Below are 25,361 nucleotides of genomic sequence, written 5' to 3'. Positions count from 1 at the left end.
TACTAAAGTACAATTGGAGAGAAGGCCTCAGGTACAAACAAGATCAGGAATACCAGATGGTTAATTATCAAAAGGGTAAAAATTAAAAGGGATAATCCAGGATTATCGGATATCACACGGTCACAAACATAAACAGATTCTAACCCTAACCGAAATTACAAAGTATCTTTACAGTCCAAAACATGTAAAACCTGAATATATATGTGCTTATATTTATCTACAACTTTTTTTCATTATGAAAGCATCAAGTTTAAATAAATAAACCAAGACTTAAATTTAGAACATTTCTATTATTTGACTTGATAAAACAAGATTCAATGATATTCCTTTTAACTGTGTCATTACATGGGACTAAGGCTCTTGCTTGACTCCAGTTAATAGGATGGTCTAAATCTTCTCATATGTACAAATAATGCATTCGATATTTGCCCAGTTCTCACAGAATATTGATGTTGCTTAAGACGCTGTGAAAGAGATTTGCCGGTCTGTCGTAATAGATTTATCACACTTTTTGCAAGGAATTTCATATATGCAGCCTGGAAGATCTTTAGGAGAATTTTTGATTACTAAACTTCTTGACATTAATATTACTGAAAACAACATTTATGTTAAAAAGCTTTAAAATTCTAGGAATATCTAAAAACCTTTCATCATAAGGTAATTTTAGAATGTTATGCTTACTAAATTCAAGTTTGTCATTAGTTGAATAAAATGTTTTTCTAGCTCTTTTCCATGCCACATCTACAAAAGTCCTTGGGTATTTAAGTTTCAATGCAATATCATAAAATATTTTTTAATTTCAGCGTCAATAAACTGCGGGCTACAGACACGTAAAGCCCTTAGGAACATCCCAGAAAAAACAGAGAATTTAACATTTTGATGGTTTTTACATGTTTTGGACTGTAAAGATACTTTGTAATTTCGGTTAGGGTTAGAATCTGTTTAAGTTTGTGACCGTGTGATATCCGATAATCCTGGATTATCCCTTTTAATTTTTACCTTTTTTTGATAATTAACCATCTGGTATTCCTGATCTTGTTTGTACCTGAGGCCTTCTCTCCAATTGTACTTTAGTAGCTCCTTGACGATGTCCTGAATAAAGACGAAAGCGCTTGGATTCCTGACTATAATTTCCCCGTGGTATTCGCTTGGTATATATATATATATATCTAGATATATATATATATATATATATATATATATATATATATGTATATATATATCTTATATATATATATGTGTGTGTGTGTGTTAGCCTTCATAAAGGATTTATATCTGTAAGATTAGACAGAATTCTTTGGTAATTTCCTAACTGGCATCATTCTGATTTCCGGTGAGATGTTCTCGACTTCACGTGACTGACGCAGCTACCTTATCGGATGATGACTGACTTTGTCTTCCTTTTAGAAATATGGATTACAGCGAAAATGTTGTTCCTCAGTCAGAAAATTCTATATTGGATCTGAGGGAAGAGCACCAGTTACTTATCAAATCAAAGTTTAGGGTGGATGTTAGGGCGAACTTGGTGAGCAGCGTTTTACAAACACGTGAGGAAATGAAGGAAATGAAACCGCCAGTTAGAAGTAGCGGGAGGCGACTTTCACCTAGGAAACTCGCGGGAGAAATGAGGTAGTCCCGCCAAAAAGAAGCAAGGTTCTTGGCGTTGTTTTGGAAATTATTTTCGTAGGTAGATTATGGACTGAATTTGGGCAATTAGGTTTTCTTTAATATATAGACATCAAGTAGAGAAAACAGTCCTTGGATTGGTTAAGTTTAGGGGACTCTATATCAAGTTATTACAAAGACTTGTACGGTTTTGGGTTGGGCTGCTGTGAGCAGCCCTCAATACCTAGTATGAGAGGGATGGATGGCTGCTCCTAGCCGGCCCAAGACCGGTAAGGATTAATCTTAATTAACCTGTCCTAACCTACCCTGAATGTAAACTAACCAAACCTAATCTTAACTAGGTTAATAACTTAAGGAAAATTTCTGCTTCTTCCTTTTCTTTCTCTAGTCTCCTCCATCCACCAAGCTGTTCCCATCCTTCAATTCCTCAAATGCTCACTGGTTTCCTCCTCCTCCTCCTCCTCCTCCTCCTCCTCCTCCTCCTCCTTTTCCTCCTCCTCCTCCTCCCCCTCCTCCTCCTCCTCCTATTGATCTTATCATGAGGAGGAGTCAGGTTAAAGCTGATGTTACTGCTGCTTCTCTTGTTATCATTATTACTGATGTTGCTCTCATTCTGTATCCTCATCTTAACTGCTCTTATTCTTTTTTTCTTCTCCTCAGGTTGTCTCTTCTTGAAGTCTTCTGCAAAATGGCTTCCTCAGCACCTGTTGTTTCTTCCAATGATTTACGAAATGTAAAACGGAGCCTGTTTGTGAGGAAGTACGGAAAGAAGGTGGTTCACCTCATATACACCTTCCACTTTCTCCACGGACAACACAGGAGCATCCGAGAGATTCTCACCGACAACCAAGTCCCACTACAAGGGAGGAGATGTCTCTTCAACGACCAGGACATCAGAAATCTCACAGAGAAGCTTCCGGAAGATCTGGACATCACATTGATGAACAAAATCGTCCAGGCTCTTTGGCAAAAGGGGGTAAATGACCCTGGGGATGAATTAAAAGGGTTATTAAAAAAGATCAAAGATGAGAGGAACTTTGTTAGCCATGAAGAGACTCAAATGTCAGAACCAGAATTGGAAAGTAAACTCAGAGGCTTTCAAGCAACACTCGAGGAAACTCTTGAGAAAATCAAGTCTCTCTTTCCATCTCATGGTCCTGACACTGACCAGCTTAATGCAGAGATCCGAAATGCTGTTCCGAAGCTCCTTGAAAAGATCCGTGAGAAATATGATCCCTCAAACCCCCAGGATGTACAAAGACTCAAAGAAGAAATATTAGAGTTTAGGAGTGAGTTTTATGAGATGATACAAGAATCATCAGCAGCAGAGCTCCTGTCTCTTAATGAGCGCCTCTGTCAGATTTTGCCCTACGACTGGCTCCCTGACCATGGTACTACAGATCCAGGACAGATTATGGTACCTCTACAAGTGGCGGATGATCAGGAGTTAAATAGAGGTCCCCTTGGCAATAAAAGTATCAATGTAAATCAAAAAGAAATCTTCAACATAAAAGGCCCAATGGGAAAAGACCCTGAAGTTGTGATTATATCTGGCGATGGAGGTTCTGGAAAGACCACAATTCTTTGTTCCTATGCAGAGGGATGGTGCAAGAACACAAATGATGTGCCAGAACTCTCTTCCTTCCCATTTCTGCTCAGCATGCAGTTCAGGAATCATGACCACGACAACTTTGATGACTACCTGTATAGTTTGATTCCACAAACTGTTGCTCTATATCCCTTTGACCTTGTCAAATCGGTAGTCCTGGATTCAAAGTGTTTGGTCTTGTGTGATGGCTACGATGAGGCCAATGAGAATTCAAGAAAACTCTTCCAAGAGTTTTTAAAACTGAATTCAAATAAGATGAAGTTTGTTGTCACGACGCGTCCAGGGAACACAGAGGGACTAACCAATATTGTGAACAAAGCACAGCGTTCCAGAATCAATCTCAAAGTTTCAGGTCTTCAGAAAGAGCATATGAAATCGCTCTCAGAAAAGCTCATTGGCCACCTGCTGAAAGATAATGTCACCCAGCAGGAGCAAATGAAAAAGGAGCTGCTTCAGAAAATAAAAGAAATGAACACTGGAACTAGAGCCATCCTGCAAACCCCACTGTATTTCAACCTCTTCGTTCTCCTTTGCATTGAGTGTCCAGATCTAAGGGATGAAATGAGCACCAGGACATCGGTCTACTTACAGCTGAGAAGGCATAAGATGAAGAGAATCTCCGACAAGACAGGAATCACTGAAGAATCGCTGGAGGAATTTGATGCACTGTACAAAAAATGGTGTCTGAAACATTACCTTGAGAAAAAATATGAATATTCCGAGGCAGATGTAAGAAGCTTTAAAAGGGAGATTAGTTCTGCAGAGGCACTTCAGAACTTTGATGCCATCATGTCGTCCTATTTTTCCATAAAGAAAACAAAGAAGCATCTGGACATTGTCAATGTCTACTGCCACAGACACAGAAGTGAGCAGGAGTTTGCAGCTGCAGGCAGTATCTGCGATGACATCGTCACATCACATAGAAGGGCACAAGGAGGAAGCATTATTCAAGATGTGCTGCGGTCGAAAGAATTCTGGGATGGAAGTAAAGTAGACCTGTTATTTATGAAATTCAGAGCAATGATTTGCTTCATACCAGGAATACTCTATGGTACTGAGAGAGATGTGTTGTATGATACAATAGATGAGATTCATGAACTCTATGTTTTATACAGCCTCTCTGATATAGATGATTTTTATGACTATGATGAGCTTCTGGACCCATGTATTGAAACTAGACTGGATGTTAAGGTTTTGGAATCACTTGAGTCACAGATAAAGAGAAAAACTCATCTGATGGACCAAGTAAGTTTCAAAGAACCCAAGAGTCTTTATGTTCTACCATCCTTGCTGCCTAAACTGATGCCCAAAGAGATTGAATTGATATTTGAATATTCAAATGTAACATTTTCACAACTCAGTGAAACTCTGAAGTCTGCTGTCCATAACAGCATTCGTACAGAGGTTTCTCTTTTTGTGAATCTAAGTGATTGGGCACAACTTCCAGGACAGGAGGAGGAGGAGGAGGTTTTACCTCCAGTGGATAAATTAAGTAAGTAGGAACTTCTTCAACCTTTACTCCCTTAATTGTAAAGTAATAAAACCTTCAGCCATAAATTATAAAAAACCTTTCACTATTTATTCACTTTTTGCTTCTTCTTCTTCTTCATCTTCTACAACTTTGGTATATCCTCCTCACAAGTTATTTAATACATAGAGAATAAGAAGAAGAAGAAGAACGAAAGATAATGGAAAGTAGCAATGTCACCGAATTTCCTGTTTCTTCAGAGAAGAGATTTTAAAAAGTTATGTAAATACTTTGGCATGTGTTGGTTTTTCTCTCCCTCACTATAATATCTAATTATATATATATATATATAGATAATATATATATATATATATATAGATAGATAGATAGTGAGTTATATAACAATGAAAATAGCAACAGTTTAGTTATGCTGCATTTTTCTATATAATTATTATTATTGTTTTTGTTGCTGTAGATATAATAATGATAATAAAATAATATCTAAAAAATTCCTCTCATTTGTTTCATACGACAGGTTTGACCATTAGGAGTGATATTCGTGATGCTGTACCACCCGAAAACTTAGACAGCGTGAGGAGGCCCTTTTCTCTCGCAGCTCCACCAAAGGAATTACTGACATTTAAGTACCTTACGTCTGGAGTTCATCTGCGGGAGCGTTACATCGCCGACGCCATAAACAGAACGTTTCCAACAACCAGGGAAGAAGGAGGAGGAGGAGGAAGAGGCTCCACTGATTTAGAGATTGTCTTATTTAAAGGTGAGCAGTAGTGGTAGTAGTAGTGGTGGTGGTGGTATCGGTAGCATCAAAAGTCAACCATCATGAAAGAAAATGCTCTTATTCTTTTTCCTCCTCCTCCTTCCTCCTCGATCTCCTCTTCTTCTTCCAGAATGAGCAGAATGAAATGTATATGAAAAAGGAGAAAAAGAAGAATAACTAGCAAGAGGAGAGGAAAAGGAAGACTTGAAAATTAATCTCTCTCTCTTTCTCTGTCTCTCTCTCTCTCTCCCTCTCTCTCTCTCCTCATGATATATAATAATAATAATAACAGTATTGAAATTAACTACATTTTATGCTATATTTATTTCAATCTCCTCCTGATTATTATTTTGTTTCAATTCCATAGTTCTTCTTCTTCATCTTAGTCAATATATATATATATATATATATATATATATATATATATATATATATATATATATATATATATATATATATATAAAGAGAGAGACAGAGAGAGAGAGAGAGAGAGAGAGAGAGAGACGTGGAGGAAACTGGAAAGGTTCTTCATCTTAGTCAATATACACACACACCACACACACACACACACACACACACACACACCACACATATATATATATATATATATATATATATATATATATATATATATTTATATATATATATATATATATATATATATATATATATATATATATATATATATATATATATATACATAATCATATAACAAAAATACTCTCTGATTAGTTATGGTGATTTTCTTTTGTGTGTGTGTGTGAGTGTGAGTGCTGAGCAGGAGTGAGAGGTGGTAGGAGGAGGAGGTCAAGTAGAGGAGGTGTTACTAATAATATCCTGCCATTTTTTTCTTCCCTCAGGTCCTCCTCCTGACATAAAGCTCCTACTCCAGTCGCTGACTGTTCCTCCTCCGCCTCTGAGGGTAATGTGGATTGATTTGGTTTTTTTTCCAATGATTGATTATGATGATGATGATGTGGAAGAATGGAAGCAACTCTGCAAGAAGAAGGGAGTGAAGCACTTACGTATCTCTAGTGGTGGAAATGATGTGGTGAATTCTGACTTTGAACAACAACAACAACAACAAGCAGAAGAGAGAAAAGGGAAAGAAGGAGAAAACGAAGAAGAAGAACAAGAACAATAAGGAGAAGGAGAAGAAGAAAAAAAAGAGAAAAAGAGAATAAGAGAAGAAGAAACAGAAGAAGAAAAAACGGATGATGAAGAGAAGAAGAACCAAGAGGAGAAGGGAGGATGGCTTCACAAGACATCATTCAAACTTCCACTGCTGAGTCAGGGAGGAGGGGGAGGAGGAGGAGGAGGAGGAGGAGGAGACCTCCATGGGAGGAGGAGGAGGAGGAGACCTCCATTTGATAAGTCACTGAATATACCTTTATGTACCCTCCCATTTCAACACCTACCCCTCCCCCTCTCCGACCCTAGCACTTCCTAGGCCCTCCTCTCTCCCTCCCAGTCCCTCCAGTAGCCTCCCATTGTTCCCACATGACCAAGAAGCCACCTGAAAGAAACTCTCTGTCTGCTCCATCCTTCTTTTCTGTGCTTCTGTCTGTTATGCTGTCTTGCTGTCACTGACAGGAAAGGAGAGGAGCTGGTTCTTCCTTCTCTCTCTCTCTGATGTGTCAAAGAGTTGGTTTCGAGTGACTGGATAAATAATCGAGAGATATTATGCTTTATTCAGTTGTTCATTTGTATTAATATTAAGGCTATGTTCAACAGGGATCTCTCCATACATAAATAGAGAACCCTTCTTACATAATTCAAGATATGCTCTTCATTAATATATATATATATATATATAATATATATATATATATTTATATATATATATATATATATACGTATGTGTGTGTGCGTGTGTGTTGTCTCTCATGTTGTTCTGAAATCACCCTCAATACAGAGGATAGATGAGGAAATGACACAACTGATAAAAGGTGTTGTTCGGCTTTCTAGATGTTGTTGCTGTCATTTGTTTGTTTGCTTTTGTTCTCTAGAATATAATATGTCTGTCAGGGTCCTTTTATGATGTTTTGCAGGTTAAAAAAGTCAAAGTAATTGATGAAGGTTCTGCTGAAAATTTTGTACACTTGTTAAGTTTACTTAGCTGCTTTTAAAATTCCACTTGTAAATGTGACAATGTTGAAGATGTTATATAATATGTATCTTTTTTCATTCTCCTGCTTTGAGATTTTTATGGCTATTGAGATTTGATTGCTTATCGTTTATGCCATTTTCTCAGACCATATTTGGGAACCTATTGTATTTTCATAACTATAATAGTGCAGTCAATAGTCTTAGTTATCTATCTGTCTATGTATCTGTATGGAAATATTGAAATGCCAAGGATACATAATTTGTTTAAGCTTTGCAAATACACTGAATGCTTACTTACACTGGGTGTTTTATTAGCCATATTAAGCTTAAATAATGAAGTAGTTCTGGTAAGAAGGTTTCATGCTGGAAATGGAAAAACCTTAGTTTTTTTGACAATAAAAACTTTATGTTAAATTTATCGTCACCTGCATTTTGGTAATGCTTCAGATGCATACAACTTATGATACTGAATGTGTACAAATACTGTATTCAAAACAGTGATGACAATTGCAATCAAAAGGCAAAGTCAATCAGTCCAAAGATTCATTCAACTTGCAGAAGTTGCATAAAGTTGCCAAGAAAATTGCCTCAGAAAAAAAACAGAGAAGTAAAGTGAAAAGTTGATGTAAATAAGTCAGGGTCAAATTGGACAAAATACACATCAATGGAAATGAAACACTTTCTGACAATTGTCAGTCAAAAGGAACAAACATGCTTGGAATAGATGCTAATTCATCTTCCAATACCAAACCCAACCTCAAAACATTTAGCCCCAAGTCAAGAGAACAACTATGTTACCAAAATTATCTGATGAAATGGAAAAGGCAATGAATGAGTATTGGGGGAATGGAAGGAAATGTTTTCTGATTCTCAGACAGAAAAAAAACCTCCTTAGTTTCAGATCAGATCAACTGAATGATGGAATGACTGAAAGTCTCTATGAACACTTTATCAGAAACTTTGAAATGTCAGGAGAGAGAGAGAGAGAGAGAGAGAGAGAGAGAGAGAGAGAGACCTTTTATACAATACTTTATGGGGAAGGAGAATTAAGGATGGCTTCAGAGAAAGAAAATATATCCTGCTTTTCCTCACTCACACTTTGTCTACCAATCAAAGGCAAATCTTAGAGTGAACAAATAAAAAATCACATTCTCATACTGTGTTTGTAGTCATATCATCGTAGGTAGAATAGTAATAATAATAATAATAATAATAATAATAATAATAATAATAATAATATGTACGCTGGAAACAGACCTTCTTTCAAACAAGTTTTATTAAAAATAATGGCAGAATTCACAGAATTGATTTTGTACAATATTCTTTCAATTCTCCTTATGATTTTCCTTTCTGGCACGCTGGTATTATAAAGCAGCTGTCCAATGTGCATCGTGCTGTAGGTCGTCAACGGAAATTTCGGGCGGGCTGGTGTTATCAAAAGCAAAACTGGTTATCAGGGACAGGCTGGGGTCGTCAACAGGTATACAGGTGGGTTTCGTTGGTCGGGAACAGGCCGTAGTCGTCAGGGGTCTATCCGGTATTTCTTGTTATTTCTTCTTTTCTGGTTTTTCGGCCACCTCGTTTGGCCATCTTCGGGACGGGATCGCTGAGTGCAATGGTCTGTGTCAGATGTATTCACGCTATTTATTGCATTCGGTTGGCTTGAAGAAACAGGTACCTCACTTTTCATTGGGCAATACCTGTGACGTCACGAGCGATGTCATCAGGGGGCCCGTTGCTGGTTGGCTGTCCTCTTCGTGGGCGGAGCCTCATCCTTATTGGTGATGGTGGAGGTCCCCTCGAAGGGCGTGCTACCAGGTCGTCCTCAGGGCGAGAGCTTGAGCTGCGATCACCCTCAGGGTTACTAGGGACGTCCTCAGGATGAGAGCTAATGCTTCTATCATCCTCAGGATCCCTCTGGTGCGATGGTCGTTGTGGGGCGGTGTCTGCTGCTCTCCTGACGGCGGTGGGGAGGAGGAAGGTCTCCTGTGTGATGTTCAAACTGGGCTTCTCCCTCCCGATGTGCAGCGCTTCTAAGATTCGCAAACGACGTAGATCGGGGTGCCTGGTCGATAACCTCGAAGTTACCGACGATGTCGCTGCGTCGGATTCTTTTATTATGGGCAGTCCTTGCATGATTAAATACCGCTCCTTCCTGCGCGTGACAGGAGATCCTCTTGGAGAGGCGCATTGACGCCATCCCGATGTAAGTTCCGAGGCATCCTCGGATTGGGGGCCACGTGTATCTGTAAATGACGTTCGTCCTCTTCAAGGGATCATGCAACGGTGCGGGGTTATTTTTCAATAATAAGACTGCATGTTTTTTTACCTGTATAAAATATGATCAAGTTGATCTGCTTGTTGTTGTCGGTCGGGGAAACGTGATTCCTGATTATTTCCCGTAGGGCTCGCTCGTCTTTCTTTATACCGCCGATGGAAGGTGCCCTTGTAGAAAAAATTAATTTTCTGCTGGGGGTCTGGGCGGGGTTCCTGTTAGGTACCATTCTTCCATGCTCTTCCTGAAGACGTTCTGGATGCTTCGGTTGGTGTGTCCGTTGTTTACTAGGCCCTGGGCTGCACGTTCCATCTCCTTATGGGTCTGCCCATGTTGAACAATGGGAAAGAGCTCTCCTGACGTAGGCGCTGATGGGTGGTGTCCTTATAGCGTTCAGGGCATTCACTCTCGCCGTTCAGACACATTCCAGGTTCGTGGGCTTCGTGTAAACCCGTGTAGCGAACGCCCACCCCCTTCTGTTCAACCAGGACGTCCAGGAAGGGAAGACGGCCATCACGGCTATATTCGATTTAAATCGTAAACGGCTGTTGGTGTGGAAGGCTTGACGTATTTCCTCGATCTCCTCCCTCGTTCCTGCTTGGATGAAAGTGTCATCTATATATCTTACGTATATAGATGGCTTCCTAATGCTCCTAAAGACACGCTCCTCCACCATGCCCATGTAAAAGTTCGCAAACAGGACCCCGAGGGGGGATCCCATCGCTGCACCATCGATTTGTAAGTACATATGGCCATGGTGGTTAATGAAGGGAGCCTTCTTGGTGCATATTTCCAGCAGAGAGCGAAGGGCGTGTTCGGGGATATTCAGCGGGTCGGTGGATGGGTCTCTGTAGACACGTTCAAGGATCATTTCGATGGTTTCATCTACAGGAACGTTAGTAAACAGCGACTCTACATCCATCGATGCAATACTGCCTCCAGGGGGCGCGGATCTTAAGGCTTGCAGAAACTCCGCAGACGACTTCAAACTATGTGTGTGGGGATGTAGGGGTGAGAATAGTATTTAGTTGTTTAAGCAAGGTGGTATGTGGGTGCTGGTATTTGGGTAATGATAGGTCTTAGAGGGTTTCCATGTTTATGAGTTTTCACATTACCGTAGATGTACCCGAGGTTGTAATAATAATAATAATAATAATAATAATAATAATAATAATAATAGGTATTTTCCTCAAACAATAATTATAGCAGAGAGAATCCAAAAGGAAGGAAGAAATCTTGGTCTACATAACTGTACAAATATTTTGGTATTATGACTCTCTCTCTCTCTCTCTCTCTCTCTCTCTCTCTCTCTCTTCTCTCTCTCTCTCTCTCTCTCTCTCTTCTCTCAATAAATAATTAAAATAAAATAAATAAAATAATAAAAAGGGTAAAAATGAAAAAATAAAAAAAATAAAAAAATTTTAAAATGGAAAACATTGAATAAAAATAATAAAAAATAGAAAAAAATGTAAAATAAAAACAAAAAAATAAAAATAGAAATAATATAAATATAAAATAATAGGAAAAATAAAAATAAAGAATATAAATGAAATATAAAAAATAAAGAATAAACAATTAAAAAGAAAAAAAAATAATAAAAAAAATTAAAAATAAGGATATTTATATCCTTATTTTTTAATTTTTTTTTTTTTTTTTTATTATTTTTTTTTCTTTTTAATTGTTTATTCTTTATTTTTTATATTTTATTTATATTTTTTATTTTTATTTAAAGAATGATAAAATAAAAAATGAAAATAATAAAATAAAAACTATAAAAAAATAAAATAAAAAGCTGATATAAAAGTAAATAAAATAGACTAAAAAATCAAAACAAGAAATAAAAAAATAAAAAATAAAAAATAAATAAAATATAAGAAAATGAAAAACATAAATAATAAAAAATAAAAAAACAATAAAATGACAAAAATAAGATAATGGAGAGAAAAACTAAGAAAATTAAATAAAATAGTAGATAGAATAAAAAAATAAAAAAAAGAAAAAAGAAAAAAAGAAAAAAAGGAAATAAAGAGATAAAACAAACAAAAATATAAAATCCCGCAGGAAAGGCCGAAGAAGAAGAAGAAAAGAAGAAAAAGAAGAAGACAGCAGGAGACAGCAGCTGCAGCAGCATCTCCTCCAAGTGGAGGAGGGAAAAGGCGGAGGAGGAGGAGGAGAAGAGGCAGCAGCAGCAGCAGCAGTTGACTGCAACCAGGTGCCACTCAGACTGCAACAGTATCATCCCAGAAAGCAAGAAGGTCCAGGGGCGCTTCTTCCACCAGAGGCAACGCCGAGCAGAAAGTCTTCCTCCGAAGGGGACCACTACTTCTTCTTCCCCTTCCAAAGACATAAAGTGCAGTATTTATAGGAAACCAACCAACAACTTAACTTATGATGTTCATTTTTATTCAGACCACCATCTCAATATCAAAATATCCATTTTTTTCTTCCATATTTTTACGAGCATTGCGCATTGTCAGTCACCAATATTTGGATCAAGAAACTGAATGCATAAGAAAAATAGGGAAAGATTTATGTTATCCTTCACATATATTAATATGTTAATAGTGTAAGTAACACGGAGAAAGAAACTTCTAAGAACATTCTCAGATTGCCTTATTTCAACGGTTTTGAAAAGATAAAATCATTGTTAAAATCTTTTAAGGTCAACCACGTTTTTCCTATAATAACACACTAAGAGAAAAGTTAAAAAATGGACCCAGGAAAAGCAACAACATAATATATTCCATGTATGGACTACCCCTCCTTTTATCTCGGGCAATCTAGCAAGGGCTTAGAGTTAAGAATCAAACAGCATAAATATTCTGTCAAATCTGGGCAAACATCCAATGCACTGTTCATTCATTTAAGTGACAACAACCACCAGATAAATTGGAACACAAAGAAGTGATGAAAACATGAATCATGTCTATAACCTGAGGTGACAGAGGGACAGAACACTTCCTCTTCTTCTTCTTCTTCTTCTTCTTCTTCTTCTTCTTGTTCTTCATGTTATCCTGTTTCTAATCTTCTTGTTCTTTCACAATCTCGTCTTCCGTTTCATGATAATAATAATCGGTTCGAAGGCATCAATTAACGAGGTGCAAATACCAACGGCCTCCAGGTAAGTCAGGCACAATTGCCCTTTACTTTTATTATTATTATTATTATTATTATTATTATTATTATTATTATTATTATTATTTTATTTTTTTTTTTTTTTTTTTTTTTTATTTTTTTTTTTTGCTCTATCACAGTCCTCCAATTCGACTGAGTGGTATTTATAGTGTAGGGTTCCGGGTTGCATCCTGCCTCCTTAGGAGTCCATCACTTTTCTTACTATGTGCGCCGTTTCTAGGACCACACTCTTCTGCATGAGTCCTGGAGCTACTTCAGCCTCTAGTTTTTCTAGATTCCTTTTCAGGGATCTTGGGATCGTGTCTAGTGCTCCTATGATTATGGGTACGATTTCCACTGGCATATCCCATATCCTTCTTATTTCTATTTTCAGATCTTGATACTTATCCATTTTTTCCGTCTCTTTCTCTTCAACTCTGGTGTCCCATGGTATTGCGACATCAATGAGTGATACTTTCTTCTTGACTTTGTCAATCAACGTCACGTCTGGTCTATTTGCACGTAGCACCCTATCCGCTCTGATACCATAGTCCCAGAGGATCTTTGCCTGATCGTTTTCTATCACTCCCTCAGGTTGGTGCTCGTACCACTTATTACTGCAAGGTAGCTGATGTTTCTTGCACAGGCTCCAGTGGAGGGCTTTTGCCACTGAATCATGCCTCTTTTTGTACTGGTTCTGTGCAAGTGCCGGGCATTCGCTTGCTATGTGGTTTATGGTTTCATTTTTCGTATTGCACTTCCTACATATGGGAGAGATGTTATTTCCGTCTATCGTTCTTTGAACATATCTGGTTCTTAGGGCCTGATCTTGTGCCGCTGGTTGATCATTCCTTCAGTTTCCTTCTTAGCTCTCCCCTCTGTAGCATTTGCCACGTGTCATCGCTGGCTAGTTCTTTAGTCTGTCTCATGTATTGTCCGTGCATTGGTTTGTTGTGCCAGTCCTCTGTTCTGTCTGTCATTCTCCTGTCTCTGTACATTTCTGGGTCTTCGTCTACTTTTATTAGTCCTTCTTCCCATGCACTCTTTAGCCACTCGTCTTCACTGGTTTTCAGATATTGCCCCAGTGCTCTGTTCTCGATGTTGACGCAGTCCTCTATACTTAGTAGTCCTCTCCCTCCTTCCTTTCGTGTTATGTATAGTCTGTCCGTATTTGCTCTTGGGTGTAGTGCTTTGTGTATTGTCATATGTTTCCTGGTTTTCTGATCTATGCTGTGGAGTTCTGCCTTCGTCCATTCCACTATTCCTGCGCTGTATCTGATTACTGGCACTGCCCATGTGTTTATGGCTTTTATCATATTTCCGGCGTTGAGTTTTGACTTGAGTATCGCCTTGAATCTCTGCATATATTCTTTCCTGATCGTGTCCTTCATCTCTTGGTGTTTTATATCCCCTCCTTCCATTATTCCCAGGTATTTGTATCCTGTCTCATCTATGTATTTGACGTTGCTCCCATCTGGTAGCTTTATCCCCTCAGTTCTCGTTACTTTGCCTACTTATTATTATTATTATTATTATTATTATTATTATTATTATTATTATTATTATTATTATTATTATTATTATTATTATTACTTGAGGGTCCAGTGGAAATGAAATCGAGTAGTTTAACATACTAGGTACACTGAGCCTTCGTAAGTTGATATTCAGTTAACATTTTAATGACGTGATTTCAGGTCAGAAATGTAAATTGTGAATGATATTATGACATGAAATGGTCCTAAAAGAGTCACGGTCTATTCCCTCTCCCGATTAGGCCTAAAGTAGTTGTGGAGTTCCGCCTAAATGTCCACAAATAAATATCTAAAAATATTGTTCTTTTTAGGAACCATCAATTACTGGTCAACGATGCTGTGAATGCACAGTATTGTCAAATAGCTAAAAGCTGGTCTCTAGGGAAACCTCGTCTAAATAGTTCCACGATGTAGGCTAACTAATGCTGATGGCGGTTTGCAACCACTCTGTTCTACATACTATGTCTATAGACCTACGCTAATGACTCATGAATGAAAAAAAAACAGCAACAGTAACCGAATTATATACTAAATACAAATAAAATGGTCCTATGTAAAAGAAAACTTTACTATATATGCCTAATATGCTCTTCAACAGACACATAGGCCTATTTATGTGAATGAAGGAGGAGCGCCTCAATCAACAAACGATCTGCTTTTATGATGGAAAAGGTTCTTAGAAAAGTTTCTTAGAAAACGTGGCTGCTTCACCTCATCGGAAGCTTACATAATATCTTTTATTCTTTTTTTATTATAGGCACACAACACTATAAAGAACAAGGCGTGATCCGACCTGCAGCTTACACGGGGATCCCTTCCGAGGGCAACAAAGGCCACAGGTAGGTAGAGTATCGGGCAGCCAGAATCGTCTAGACCGAACCCTCCTCATAATCACCTTCTGAATCCGCGGACTCACAAATGTCCCATCAAATCGTTATTGGAAAAGTGAAACCCATCAGGCCGACTGACTTTCTTCCAATCAAGAGGTTGTGATCCTCAGCCCCCTACAATCTCTTCTTCTTCTTCTTCTTCTTCTTCTTCTTCTTCTTCTTCTTCTTCTTCACGCTTATTCGTCCTGGTCTTTTCATTTTTAGTTCCAACAGTGGATTTATATATATATATATATATATAATATATATATATATATATATATATATATATATATATATATATATATATTATTCGAGCTACAAATGTCTTTTAATATCTAATTCGCCCTACCTCGGAATTAATATATTTTCATATACCTATATAAACCGATGGGGAATTTTTTTAGTTGACAATAATTCCGTCCTCTCATGGGTTCGAACCACCGCCCAGCAGCTAGACAGAGAAGCCATAAAGAGATTAAAGAAGAAGGGGTTGAGGTAAATTTAAGGTTGAGGATGGCGGAGGGAGGGACTTCATATGTTATGTTTTTTCAAGATTATTCTCAAGATGAAACATGTGTACTACCTGTAGATTTACCTAGCCTGTCATTTGTGGAGCAGGCCACATATACTCATAAATATTACAAGAATAATTTTAAATCGTGAGAAAAAGATGGGAATAAGAACATCTAACGAGTTTCCTCCCCCATGTTTGTAAATGCAGTTGTTCATCTACTCTGGTTTCTTTAGGTGGTCAATAGATGGCGTTCGAGACTTGCTTATAGTTCTTGAAATAACCTCTAAATTGTCCTGTGGAGAAAGAAGAGACACAACCTCAGAGTATATACCTAGAATTGAAGACCAAAATATAATCCGATTCCATTCATTATTTTCATAATATAAACACTTTCATCTGACAATGAATGAATAAGTCACAGATATCTCTTCCTTGACAGAAGGGTCAGAGTCAAAGGTAATATCATTATAGCCTTTGAACGCATGATAACTTCCTATAAACATATGACCATTATACAGTTTATAGTTTCACTTATGTAGAACTCAACCAAGACTATAAACAATGACTGTATTTAGACCCGAATCCTTCAATGACAAAAGACAATCGTGAACAGTTCTTGCAAGGATTCTATTCCAGAACTACTTTCTTAGAAGGCTCTCTTAAAGGACAACAAATATCCACACTCACTGCAGTGTTCCACACGGAGGTGCAGTGTGCAATGGGCTAATAATAGGAGCTACGTGGTATTGTTGCAATGTTGCAAGCAACGATGAATTCGTCAAAGCAGGAATCTTCCTCAGAGCCTCAGGAACTGTATAATATATGGGGAGCAAGATAGTCTTTTCTTCTTCTTACAGGATAAAATGATCTTTATTGAACTTTGATTAATGAATGCTTGCAACGTTGCAATCTTTTGCCATTACCTTGCAATACGACAATGTTGAAAGAAAGCGAGGAGGAGAAATTCGTTAATCGTCATAAAAAACAAAAAAACAATGGAAAACATGTGCGCAGCGCATATATAAGGCCTTCTGGATCTATACACAAAAGTTCATGTATTTTTCAGGCTGATGACTCGTTAGTCGACCGTTGAGGGTCGCAGATGGGGTGAGGTGATGAATGACATAGGATTAAAAAAAGAAAGAAAGAAAAAATACCGGCTATTCAGATGTGGCAAGACCCGAATCTTTGAACGGAAACCTAGACCTATGACGACAGATCATTTGATATATTTGTTGAGTTACTTGTTCACGTAACGGGCTTTGGTATAGCTATCTAGATTATATAGATATCTAGATAGATGGAGCAGTTATATAGTACGAATGTGAAAGTGATCTCCGTGTTGTGTATATCTATGGAGCCAGCCACTTTCAGGGGAGATGGTTTAGTAGTACTAAAGAGAGAAAAATCATAATAAATCATAAAAAGGTAAAGGAACGTTCGGAGAGAGAGAGAGAGAGAGAGAGAGAGAGAGAGAGAGAGAGAGAGAGAGAGAGAGGCGCAAAGTAGAACTGTGAATTCATTCTCACTTTGAATCATCTTTCACAGTGAATTCACGGTCACTGTGAATTCACTGTCACTGTTAATTCATTGTCACTGTGAATCACCCTTCACAGTGAATTCAGTCACTCTGAATTTACCCTCACCATGAATTCTCTGCCACTGTGAAATCGCTGTCACTGTAAATCACCTTTCACGGTGAATTCACTGTCACTGTGAATTCCTGGTCACTGTGGACTCACTATAACTGTGAATTCAGTGTCAATGTGTAATCACTGCGACAGAGAGTTACCTGTCACTATGGATTCATGGATTCCCTGTCACTGCGAAATTACTGTCGCTGTTTATTAAATCACACTGATTGCTACAGTGAATTCATTGTCACGGTGAATGCGTGGTTACTGTGCATTCATGATCTGCCAACTCACTGTGACAGGGAATTCAAGTAATTGGAAATACCTGGAGACATTTTACTCTAATAATAATAATAATAATAATAATAATAATAATAATAATAATAAACTATAATGGGCGTAATGTCTGTCTGTGTGTCTGTCTGTCATTCAATCACGGCCAAACGGCTGGTCAGATGGGCATGAAACTTGGCAGGGTTATGGTGGGGACCCCTAAGATGGTTTGTAATGGTTTGAAAGTGTGGGTGAGAAGGGATTCCCTGAAACGGAGCTGTTTCTGGCCGTGAAACGAGGCTGGTTATTCCCGTAGACTTAGTTACTTTACGATTTTTCATACATAATTTCTGTACAACTTCCCCGGAGAAAGTTGCGAATATTTCAGCTGGGACACAATAGAAGATGAAAATTATCATCAATATCCGCAAGATTTTTTGAACAACTTAAATCCATAGGGACTGCAAGTGCACAAAGTAACGTTGAAGAAGTACTGCCCGGTAATGTTGCTTCGGAATTTCGATCCTGCCAATGGAGCTAAACTCCCACGTCATCGTTATGGAGCTAAACTCCCACGTCATCGAAGCAGTGATAGCAACGGGCCCTCACACCGGCAAACGTCTGTTCATCCCCCGGATTCCTATGATGCCTTCGGACAACCAGTTTCCGTTCCAGTTACGGCGCAGGCAGTTTCCCATCAACCTGGCCTTCTCATTCACTGCAAACAAGTCGCAGGGCCAGACTTTGGATTGTGTTGGTGTGTTTCTGCCGTCACCCATGTTCACGCTTGGCCAACTGTATGTGGCGATGAGCAGAGCAACTGACTCTGCCAACTTGAAATTAAGTTGCGGACAAACTGATAATGTTGTGTACAAAGAGGTTCTGTAGTAAGTATGTATAAAAATCGCCCCTATTTTAATATAGCTGAACAAATAGTACATATAAATTTTTCACTTCTGCATCTGTATTTTATCACCCATCGTAAATGGGTCAGTTTGCTAGTAATAATAATAATAATAATAATGGTTACTTTTGGGGCAGAAAGTAGTTGGCTGGGTACAAATATATACTATAGTTATTTACACGAGACGATACAAACTGTAATAGAGAGAGAGAGAGAGAGAGAGAGAGAGAGAGAGAGAGAGAGCTGAACAAGGTTGTGTCCATATGTCTGCTGTGTGTGTATGTAAGTACTTATGTACGTGGATGACAGGATGATTCATTGTTTAATTTCAGTGACTCGGTTGCAGCCGTCAGCTGATGACGTGTCGTGTATGGCTCCGATGAATATGATGAAAAATGTAAAAAAATAAGGGGGGAAACGAAATGCAAGACACAAAACGGGACAAGACAAGACATTTCAACAGAACAAACATATATATATATATATATATATATATATATATATATATATATATATTATATATATATCTGTGTGTGTGGGTTTGTTTGTTATATGTGTCTGCATTTTTAGCCTATTGTTAGGGAAGGCAGAGGCAGGCCGCGTGCTCTTCTCTCATGAGGTGAGGCATGAGACCTACAGATCCTGATTTCAGTTTTTGAGTTTTGAATGAATAGGCCTATGATATATATATATATATATATATATATATATATATATATATATATATATATATATATATATATATATGGCCTATTCATTCAAAACTCAAAAACTGAAATCAGGATCTGTAGGTCTCATGCCCTCACCTCATGAGAGAGAGCACGCGGCCTGCCTCTGCCTTCCCTAACAATAGGCTAAAAATGCAGACACATATAACAAACAAACCCACACACACAGATACACACGCAGGTGTCGGATCAAGACCATTTTAGTAATGTCTCTGTAGCCATAGGGCTCATAGATACGAATTCCAGTCTCCTACTCCTCCCCCCGATGCCTGACTGACTGACTGACTGGCTTTGCTGTCGTCTCCTGATACTGCAGTCAGCTGACTGTAGCTACTTAAATCTTCCCGAACGAGGATTACCTCGACGATGCCACAGCAGGCGAGGATTAGTACCTGTGAGTGATGGCCCTCCCGTTCTGTTAGTCAACTCCTTCACCCACATCTCCCCCACCTCTCTCTCTCTCTCTCTCTCTGCTTTTGAGAACATGATATGATGGACGATGAAAACTTTCAAAAATTCAAAAAAATAAAAATAATAATAAAAATAATTCCTGAGTGAGATAATAATAATAATAATAATAATAATAATAATTCCTGAGAGAGAGAGAGAGAGAGAGAGAAAGAGAGAGAGAGCCCTCTCTCTCCCGGACCTGCTCCTCCTCCTCGGCCACCTTGAGTGAGAGATCCCACACCACCGAGAGGGAGAAGAGACTCAAAGACAGAAGAAGAGCGGAGAGAGGGCGGAGACTCTCTCAGTCCCTCCGAGGGAGGGCGGAGGGAGGGATGGAGGGAAGCGGGCAAATGATGTAGGCCATTCATCGCTGGAGGAGGAGACCCACTGAAGGAAAGGAGGAAGGGTGGGGACTCCCTGAGGAGGAAGAGGAATCTGGCGGGACAAGATGGCGACTGGATGAGGATGTGGGAGAGGAGAGAGAGAGAAGCATTCATTCATATATATATATATATATATATATATATATATATATATATATATATATATATATATATATATATATATATAGATATATATATATATATATATATATATATATATATATATATATACTACATGGAGATACAAGTAATGAAAATTGCCATTCAAAATAATCCCAGCATTTAAAAAAAAAAAAAAAAATAAAGAATAATAATAAATACCAGTCGTCACTCAGGAGCAAAAGTCTTTGGAAGATGACAATCCTTACATTTCCCTGAGCAAGAAACCTCATCAGCAGCACATCCAGCCCCGTAACGTACTATTGTTCCTTGACATTTGTCCTGTGGGGAGGAGATTAACTATTACTATTTGTTATATAGGAGTTAAGTTTTCAATAGTAAACTAACTGATATAATATTACTGATATAAAGAACTTGTTGGCATTCATAGCAATACTAAGTAGAAGGCGCAATAAACCACTCAATGCAATGGGGGGATGGGGCCGGGGGGACTTGAATAGCTGGAGAGATTATAGGAGATGATCATTGCCATTTCAAAAATAACGCCATATTTTCAGGTTTGCTCCTGTCTTTGAAATTGCATAATAGATAATTTCATTCTCTCCCTTTCCCTTACTTATCACAGTCATTGAATATATAATATAATATATTGAATATATGAGTGTATATCTATATTATATATATTTCTATAATTATATCAATATATATATATATATATATAATATATAGAAGAATGTTGTAGGAGGAAGTACATCCCAGGTGGTCCTTAAAATACATTTATTACAGCGTTTCAAAACACAAAGGTTTCATTTTCAAGCTGTAAAGACATATAACAATAAAATTAACATTAAAAACACTAAATTACAAATACGACATAATACATTATAAACGACAATATATATAAAAATAAATAAATAAAAACTAGTTGTAGCAGAACCAACCATCAAGAGAGAAAGGAAGGACAGAAGTCAGGAGGAACAAACCTGAAATGACAAAAGGCAAAGCTCACGTAAGGTAAAGAGTTGTCGAGGAAGACTGCTCAGTGTTCAATTGAGGAACAAGCTGTTTAATATTAAAACAAGGACTCCAGAATTGTCAGTAGTTTGCCATTCGGTGCCCGTCCCAGTATTTCAAAATCTTTGTATTGTATATTCTGTTTGCATTTATTGGCGTGTTGTCTGATGTCAGAAAATTCAGGATTAACAAGTTTGTTTCCAGTTCTATAGCCAACGCCCTTATGGCAATCAATTCTGACCCTTAGTAACCTAAGTGTGGATCCCACGTAGGTCCCCAGATTACATCCAAGGCAATTAAACTTGTACACAACACATGAAGTCATCAAGTTTATTCACCTACAATTACCGCCAGTAACCCCCCTTCTTCACCTGCCAATGACGGCGTGAATCAGGTGAGTCATCCCTAAACCACGTCTTTCCTCTCTCTCTCTCTCTCTCTCTCTCTCTCTCTCTCTCTCTCTCTCTCTCTCATCCCCACCCTTCCCCCAAAACCAGAGAGGAAAAGAATTGGCGAAAAAAGGCACCCTTGATTCCTATTCTCGAGAAGAGTTCCTCAGTCACTTGAACATTATTTCTTCTTTCTGGAAGGTGCGTTCTTTTGGACATGTTCAGATCATGTAAAGCACCTTAACGCATCTTGTTGATTAATAATGACTTAAAATTACATTAAACTTCGCAAAAGTTTAACTAAAAAATGGTTAATCTAGTCGAACTCTTTCCACCATAACGACTAGACTAAAAAAAACAAAATTCGCTCAGAACGGCAACAAGCGAAACACCTCAAATAAATGCCTCTGGCGGAACGCGCATAAGGAGGAAGAAGAAGAAGAAAAAAAAATAAAATAAAACCTGTTGGCACAAGGCCAGATTTAATCTAACAACACAGCAAAAATAATAACCAAGACTGTAATTTCCAGTCTGTCTATTTGTCTGTTTTATTGTTCGTTTTTCTATCATAACGCCAAACTGCCTCTGTATCTGTTGTTCCTGTTCATTAACTTACCATTTAAGAAGACGGTGGAAATAATATAGAGAAATGAAGGAAGAGGCATATACAAGTGAGTTAGATCATGCGCTTTGTTAAAATTGTTGACTGCGACCCTCAGCGTTATTGTGTTTAAGTGGGGTTAAAAACATGACATACAAAAGAACAGAGTGGCTATGGGTTCCAGTCTTTCGCCGATCCTATCTAACGTTTTTATGAAATGGGTGAAACGAAGAGATGGGCAAATCAAACAAAGGAAAACAAAAAATTATAAAATGGAAAAGATGCTTAGATGACATCTTGATCATTTACAAGGGAGAAATGGAGGAACTACACAAGTTCCTGGAAAACACAAATAGATTAAACCAACAAATCAAGTTCACTATAGAAGAGGAGGGAGAAACTCCTTTCTAGTATGTAATGGTAAAGAGGGAAGGAAAAAATCTAAAATTCAATGTATACAGGAAGGAGACAGATACAAATTCAAACATACATAATATATTCTCTAGTAAAGGAAAAAAAGCAGAATGGGAAATTGACAACAAAATACTTTTTTGATATTAGAGACATAACAGAGTACAAATTTACCACACATACATAAATCTATATTATATATATATATATATATATATATATATATATATATATATATATATATATATACAGTGGTCCCCCGTATTCGCGGGGGATGCGTACCAGACCCCCCCGCGAATGTTTGAACCCCCTCCAAAAATACTCATAAAACTTAGCTATCCTTAACATGCAAACACCAAAGTAGCTAAAAAGACCATCCTTCATCAAATATACATAAAACATTCTATTATGGTTCATATTAATCTTTGAAATATTATTAATACTGTTTTAAAGTAAATCTTACATTTTATGATTATACATAAATATGTACATACGTATTATGTACGTACTGCATGACTTAGTTACGTATGTGAAAATAATTCAGTCCCCCCATAAGTATTCAATCATGCACGTTTTCTTTCATACTGTTACCTTTTGAGACATCCATTTTCTTTTTACAAGGGAAACAAATGTATGTGAAATCACAAGTGATAGAGAGAAAGAACAAAATTTGTAAGAACATTAAACAATTGTTTTACGCTAGTACAACATATGTAAACCGGGTACTCACCAGTGATGAATGTTGATTAAAGATGATGATGATGAATTAGCCATGCAGTCCGATGAATGACGATGAAGATATGACTGCACAGCTAAGCAGAGGAGTTACATATCCTCTGAGGGCGCCTCTTCACCTTCAGGAGGCGCTTCGGGAGGCAGTGACTCAGGCGATTTGGGAGGCACTTCTTCAGGCGATTCAAGAGGCACTTCTTCAGGCGATTCAAGAGGCACTACTTCAGGCGATTTGGGAGGCTTTGGAGGGTCTTTCTTCGTTCGTGTGATGAACATTGTGATTGGCAACTGCTGCCGTTGCTTCTTCATGGTGGTGAGAGCTTGATTATAGGGCTCCAATGTTGTGTCTAGAATATTAGAAAACTTCAAGGAGCGCTTCATGTAAGGATCCCATGTTGCGACAAACTCCTGGAGGTCGTTTACCATTTTTTTAACTTGGGACAGGCGTTCCAAAGTCAGGCCCTCCTCCTCCTCCTCCTGATCCTCTCCTGAACCTGGAGTGTCTTCTTCCTCGCTGGCGGACTTCGTCAGCTCTTCCAAGTCCTGGTCGGTAAGGGGGTCAGAGTGGGCATCAATGAGGGTGCTGACTTCTTCCTCGGTGATATCGTCAAAGCCCTCGCCACCAAGAATTTTTGCCAACTAGACTGCCTTATTAATGGCTGAATGCTTGATTTCCTGGGGAGAAAAGCCTGTATAATTATGGACACAGTCTGGCCACAACTAACTTCAGCAGGCATTCAGTGTCTCCTTCTTCGTGTCCTTCAACGACCGGTCAATGACAGACAGATACGTGGCAATCGTGAATTTACGCCAATAATCTTTCAGCGTAAATTCACGGTCACGGTCCATTGCATCAACAAGGCGCTGGAGGGAGTTCCCGGTGTAGAGTGCCTTGAAGGCACGGATGACGCCCTGATCCATAGGCTGGAGGAGAGAGGTGGTGTTGGGAGGAAGGAACTCAAGCTGGACTCCTTTGGAATAAAGATCGAGAGGGTGACCACCTGCGTTGTCCATTATCAGCAAGACCTTGAAGTTGATGTCCAAATCGGCCAGGTATTGCCTGACTTGAGGAATGAAACTCTGGTGAAACCAGTACTCCGTCAGGACTTTGGTGATCCAGGCCTTGGGATTATGCATCCAGAAGACGGGCAGTAACGCCTTGTTCTTGTTCTTGAGTGCCCTGGGATTTGCAGCCTTGTAAATGAGGCCTGGTTTCAGCATGAAACCATCCGCATTCCCGAACATCAGGAGGGTCACCCTGTCCTTTTGTGCCTTGAATCCGGAGGCTTTAGCTTCATCCTTCATAAGGTACGTCCGGGACGGCATTTTCTTCCAGAACAGGCCAGTTTTGTCCATATTGAACACCTGTTCTGGGCGATATCCTTTCTCCTGGATTATTTTCATGAAGGCCTGTGGATATTTTGTGGCTGCCTCTTTGTCTGCAGATGCAGCTTCCCCATGTAGGGAAACAGACTTAAGATGGAACCTTTTCTGGAACCGGTGGAACCATCCTTTGCTAGCCTGAAATCCTTGGGAGCTGAGGACGGTCCCGGTTGTGGTTCTTCTTCTTCGTCTTCCTCTTCAGGAGCTGGTTCTCCAAAGCCCAAGAATTCCAACGTCCCTTCTTCATCGCCTTCCAGTGCCTCCACATCTTCGGCTTCGGCTTCCTCTTCCTCACCACCTTGTGAAGCAGTAGGAGTTGATAGCTGCTGGTAGATCTGTCGTGCTTTTTTGGCGTATGATGTTGGAGTCAAGGGGCACGTTCTTCTTCCTGCAGTCCTTTATCCAGAACGCGAGTGCAGATTCCATTTTCACAATGGTTTTG

General features: G+C 38.6%; 1 protein-coding gene across 1 annotated transcript in view; it reads left to right on the top strand.

The window, feature by feature from the left end:
* LOC135213385 (uncharacterized) overlaps positions 1–25,014 on the top strand; it is a 34,743-nt gene extending 9,729 nt beyond the window's left edge. Inside the window, exons 4-11 of the mRNA XM_064247361.1 lie at positions 1,408–1,525; positions 2,015–4,727; positions 5,239–5,481; positions 6,342–6,506; positions 11,927–12,220; positions 15,269–15,350; positions 24,460–24,589; positions 24,982–25,014. Coding sequence (XP_064103431.1) covers positions 1,408–1,525; positions 2,015–4,727; positions 5,239–5,481; positions 6,342–6,506; positions 11,927–12,220; positions 15,269–15,350; positions 24,460–24,589; positions 24,982–25,014 — 3,778 coding nt within the window. The remainder of the gene's footprint in view (positions 1–1,407; positions 1,526–2,014; positions 4,728–5,238; positions 5,482–6,341; positions 6,507–11,926; positions 12,221–15,268; positions 15,351–24,459; positions 24,590–24,981) is intronic.
* The last annotated feature ends 347 nt before the right edge of the window (positions 25,015–25,361 follow it).

This window comes from Macrobrachium nipponense, chromosome 42 (genome assembly GCF_015104395.2).
Source record: "Macrobrachium nipponense isolate FS-2020 chromosome 42, ASM1510439v2, whole genome shotgun sequence".
Classification (NCBI taxonomy): Eukaryota; Metazoa; Arthropoda; class Malacostraca; order Decapoda; family Palaemonidae; genus Macrobrachium; species Macrobrachium nipponense.
This window is presented reverse-complemented; position numbering and strand designations above follow the sequence as displayed.